Source organism: Babylonia areolata, chromosome 7, assembly GCF_041734735.1.
Source record: "Babylonia areolata isolate BAREFJ2019XMU chromosome 7, ASM4173473v1, whole genome shotgun sequence".
Classification (NCBI taxonomy): domain Eukaryota; kingdom Metazoa; phylum Mollusca; class Gastropoda; order Neogastropoda; family Buccinidae; genus Babylonia; species Babylonia areolata.
This window is the reverse complement of record NC_134882.1, coordinates 12,927,981-12,932,980: the sequence shown is the minus strand read 5'-3', so window position 1 is coordinate 12,932,980 and position 5,000 is coordinate 12,927,981. Positions and strand designations below refer to the sequence as shown.

The window sequence follows — 5,000 nt, the reverse complement described above, 5'->3', positions numbered from 1 at the left end:
TATCATAAAAGGAGGCACGGAGTGTAATCTTTAAGTCTCGGTTGTCAGCAAAAGAAAGACTATTTCTAAATCATCTCCAAGTCTAGTTTCGGGGACACGTTGCTATATCGGATTCCTATCAGTTCTGGAAACTGATCATTGGAGTTCCACATCGGTGGCAAATACCAAGGAGAAATGTAAGCGTGAAATTCGAAATTTCCAATGTGGAAAGTTTTAACGCACTCAACTGTAAACCAAATAACCGATCATAATTTTAAGGTTGTGTGTTTGAACACATTCTATATTTGTCTCGAATCTCATTTAAAAAAAATAGTTTAACGAAATGATATCAATGCTTTCTACTACAAATTAAACAAGCGAGCGCCATTCTAAATTGGTCGCTTTTAATGCATTTTCACAAGTTCCAAAGCGTGAAAGCCCGTGAAAATTACAACTTGGTAGTCGAAATTTCAAAAGTGCCAGAACATAATTCTTGTGTCGTCTGCTTTTAACGCACTTTCTTCAAGAAATCAATACCCTTCAAAACTAGAATTCCGATCGTCAAAGTGTCAATGCTGTCTACAACTAATTATATATCGACTCATGCATTCAGCTGTGTATGCTTTCAATGCACTTTTCACGAGCGTTAAAACATCCAGATTTGGATGAAATACAATTGACAAAGAATTGAAAGGGAGGTAGAAGGAAGGGAAGGAAAGAAGGTAGGAAGGAAGGGAAGGAAAGAAGGTAGGAAGGAAGGAAGGAAAGAAGGTAGGTAGGAAGGGAGGAAGGAAAGAAGGTAGGTAGGAAGGAAGGAAAGAAGGTAGGTAGGAAGGAAGGAAAGAAGGTAGGAAGGAAGAAAGGGGGGTAGAAGGAAGGGAAGGAAAGAAGGTAGGAAGGAAGGAAGGAAAGAAGGTAGGAAGGAAGAAAGGGAGGTAGAAGGAAGGGAAGGAAAGAAGGTAGGAAGGAAGGGAAGGAAAGAAGGTAGGAAGGAAGGGAAGGAAAGAAGGTAGGAAAGGAAAGAAGGTAGGAAGGAAGGGAAGGAAAGAAGGTAGGAAGGAAGGGAAGGAAAGAAGGTAGGAAGGAAGGGAAGGAAAGAAGGTAGGTAGGAAGAAAGGAAGGAAAGAAGGAAGGAAGGAAGGAAGGGAAGGAAAGAAGGTAGGAAGGAAGGGAAGGGAAGGAAAGAAGGTAGGCAGGAAGGAAGGAAAGAAGGTAGGAAGGAAGGGAAGGAAAGAAGGTAGGAAGGAAGGGAAGGAAAGAAGGTAGGAAGGAAGACAAAGAATTGACTATCTGAGCCGTAGTGAGGCCTTTGTGAATGACTATGGTTTTCCTGTAGGACAATCTTCTCCGATCCCTTCCCTCCCTTCCTTGCTACTTACTTTCCGTCCCTTCTATTCCCTTCTCTTTTCTCTTCCGATCTATCCCCTTCCTTCCTTCCTACCTTCTTTCCTTCCTTCCTTCTACCTCCCCCTTCCTTCCTTCCTTCCCTTCCTTCTACCTCCTCTCCCTTCCTTCCTTCCTTCCCTTCCTCCTTCTACCTCCCCTTCCTTTTTTTTCCTATCTTCCTTCCTTCTTTACTCCCCTCCCTTCCTTCCTACCTTCTTTTCTTCCTTTCCTTCCTACCTTCTTTCTTTCCCTTCCTTCTACCTCCCCTTCCTTCCTTCCTTCTACCTTCTTCCCTTCCATTCTCTCCTACCTTCTTACCTTCCCTTCTACCTCCCCTTCCTTCCTTCCTACCTTCTTTTCTTCCTTTCCTTCCTACCTTCTTTCTTTCCCTTCCTTCTACCTCCCCTTCCTTCCTCTCCTACCTTCTTTCCTTCCCTTCCTTCTACCTTCTTTCCTTCCCTTCCTTCCTTTTTTCCTGACCCCCCTCCCTTTCTACCATCCTTTCCTTCTTACCTTCTTTCCTTCACCCTCCTTCCCTTCTCTTCTTTTATCTACCGATTCCCTCCCTTCCTCATCGTCTCCCCCCCCCCCCCCCCCCCATCACACGTCCTCCCTCCCAGCCACCTTTGCTCATCCTGGCATGTGTTTCGTTTCGTGGCTACACTCCTTGGAGTCACCGCCATCCACCCACACCGTTTCCCCAGCAGCCCACCCGCTCACTCTTGCTCATCCTGGCTATTCCGTGCCACACTCTTTGGAGACACCTCAACACTCCATCTCGCTCACTACGATCGGCTTCGAATCCACGCTGTTTACGCATACCCGGATTCAAACACTCGACTGTTGGCCGTCGTTCATTCTCTGTCTCTGGACCTTGCAGTTGGAATGAACTTCCTCCTTCGCTTCGTCAAGTCTCCACACTCAGCTCTTTCAAGTCTGGCCTTAAAACCCACCTCTTCCCAAAACAGCCTCCCTTGCCTGCCTCTTCCCTTGTCTTTAGTTTCTACAGTTTTAGAGTTATGCATGCGTGTGAATGACTGGTGCGAAAGCGCTTTGATTTGTCTCTGCACAAGATTCAGCGCTATATAAATACCATTATTATTATTACTACTACCACCATCCGACAGACTCCGTCCTGTCACCCTGTGGTTTCTGCGGACAGAGGAGACCCGGAAACACGCCACTGACCTTCCAGTTGTGCCGCCTTTCTCTGATCAGGTTGTCCATGTCTTTGTTGGCCACCCTCTGCAACACAAAGCACACGCTCTCGGTCACTGATGGGCAAAACTGCTGTGTCGCTTTCAAGGCAACACTGCATCTGCTTACAAAAAGGGAGCAGATAGATGCCTGACCTACATGATGATGATGGTGGTGATGGTGGTGGTGATGATGATGATGATGATGACGATGGTGATGGTGGTGATGATGGTAGCGATGGTGTTGGTGATGGTGTTGGTGATGTGATGATAATGACAATGATGGTGATGGTGAGGTGACGATAATGACAATGATGGTGGTGGTGCTGGTGGTAGTGATGGTGTTGATGGTGCGGATGGTAGTGATGATGTTGGTGATGGTGTTGGTGATGATGACGGTGATGGTGTTGGTGTTGATGGTGGTGGTGTTGGTGGTGTTGTTGTTGATGGTGGTGGTGGTGTTGATGGTGATGTGATGATAATGACGATGATGGTGGTGGTGAGGTGACGATAATGACAATGATGGTGTTGATGATGGTGTTGGTGATGATAGTAGTGATGGTGTTGGTGTTGATGGTGTGGATGGTAGTGATGATGTTGGTGATGGTGTTGGTGATGATGACGGTGATGGTGTTGGTGTTGATGGTGGTGGTGTTGTTGTTGATGGTGGTGTTGTTGATGGTGTTGGTGTTGATGGTAGTGGTGGTGTACGTGATGATGACGGTGATGGTAATGGTGGTGGTGGTGATGGTGGTGTTGGTGGTGGTGATGGTGGTGGTGGTGGTGATGGTGGTGGTGGTTATTGTAGTGATGATAAAGAAGAACAAGACCAAGAACAACAAGAAATGATGACGCACTAGATTCCTCGCTCTCAACCACCGTTATCACTATCGCCTAACTCTCTCCATACGAACGGCGAAGGAGACGACGTTAACAGCGTTTCACCCCAATTACCATCATCAAAATAATGCAAGCGGAAGACTCTTATACTGAAGACGTGAATGTTGACAAAGAATACCACAATTCTGACGACGGAAGCTAAAGGTTGGGTCATTCAGACACCCACTGGACATCCGAGGGGTCTGTGTAGAGGAGAAGAGAGGACTGGCCGTACTGGGTGTGCTAAGCCAAGACAGCATCAGAGTGACTGCAATGGACGCATCATCATCATCATCATCATAAGTATTATTCTCACTATCACCAATGCCGTTTTTGTATCTGTCACCATCAATAAAAGGCATAATCTGAAGTACATGACATAACAGGCTTAATATCTGAATGCCTGACCGATGATGCTTCTATTTCGGTGGACGTGTGTCTGAGAGGAAATTCAAAGTAAGCAGGATCCAAGGTCTATAAGACACACATACACCTCCTCACCCCACCCCCCAGTACCCCCCACCTCCCAAAAGGATAATAAGCATAACAAAAGAGTACAAGAAAATGCACTGATGGTAAAGACGTCTCAAATAGCAGTTGTAAACAAATTTTCCCAAACATGCCCATGAAATTGTCTTCTAGTATCAGCTGTCTTGATTTCATCGCTCATATAAAGGTATCATTTCTCTTGTTCACAATTTTCGTAGAAATCGTGTTCAACTTCTGTGTTTCGACATTGTGTGTGGTTCGTCCGTCGGGATCGACGAGGACCATCTAGTCATCCTGGGGGTGGGTGGGTTGGGCTCTGTGGGTGCGCAGATGACTGGTCAGGCCAATTCGCGCCCGGAAGGTTCTGACGCAGTGTGGACAGGGGATGGTGGCGGCTGTCGGGGACTTGCTGGCCCTGCTTTTCCTGGCCTGTCTGCGTTGCTCTGCTGCAGCGATTCTGTTGGCCTCACAGGATTTGGCGCCTTTGTGGACAGCTGAACGCCACTTTGGTCTGTCCATTGCATTCTGCTCCCATGTGTCGTGGCTGATGTTGAAGGCCTTCAGAGAAGCTTTCAGAGTGTCTTTGAAGCACTTCTTTTGGCCTCCATGGGAGCGCTTGCCATGTTGGAGTTCGCCGTACAGCAGTTTCTTGGGGAGCCGGTGGTCTGGCATGCGAACTACATGGCCTGCCCAGCGCAGCTGGGCCTGCATCAAGATGGTGTAGATGCTGGGCAAGTTTGCACGAGTGAGCACCTCGACATTGTAAGCCCTACGTGTAGGTACGACAGTGGTCTATGCAGAAAGAACCAACTTGAAACCCAGTGTCAACAGCTATCCTGTTGGTCGCACTCTTTCTTTCGGCCTTGATTTCTTAGATACAATACAATACAATACAGTACAATACAATACAATATAATAAATCTTTATCCATCCATTTGGAAATTAAATTCAGCTGTTTTGCAGATGTTTTGTATATTGACAATCTGTACATCTACAAGCTGTGTGTGTGTGTGTGTGTGTGTGTGTGTGTGTGTGTGTGTGTGTGTGTGTGTGTGTGTTCAAGCGTGTGTC

At 46.7% G+C, this 5,000-nt stretch overlaps 1 protein-coding gene across 8 annotated transcripts in view; it reads right to left on the bottom strand.

Annotated features, from left to right (window-relative positions):
- Positions 1 to 5,000, bottom strand: part of LOC143283723 (uncharacterized) — a 137,908-nt gene that overhangs the window by 42,811 nt on the left and 90,097 nt on the right. For all 8 annotated transcript variants that reach the window (XM_076589997.1, XM_076589994.1, XM_076589998.1 and 5 more), the window contains one exon: positions 2,554 to 2,610. In XM_076589997.1, the coding sequence (XP_076446112.1) occupies positions 2,554 to 2,610 (57 nt within the window). The remainder of the gene's footprint in view (positions 1 to 2,553; positions 2,611 to 5,000) is intronic.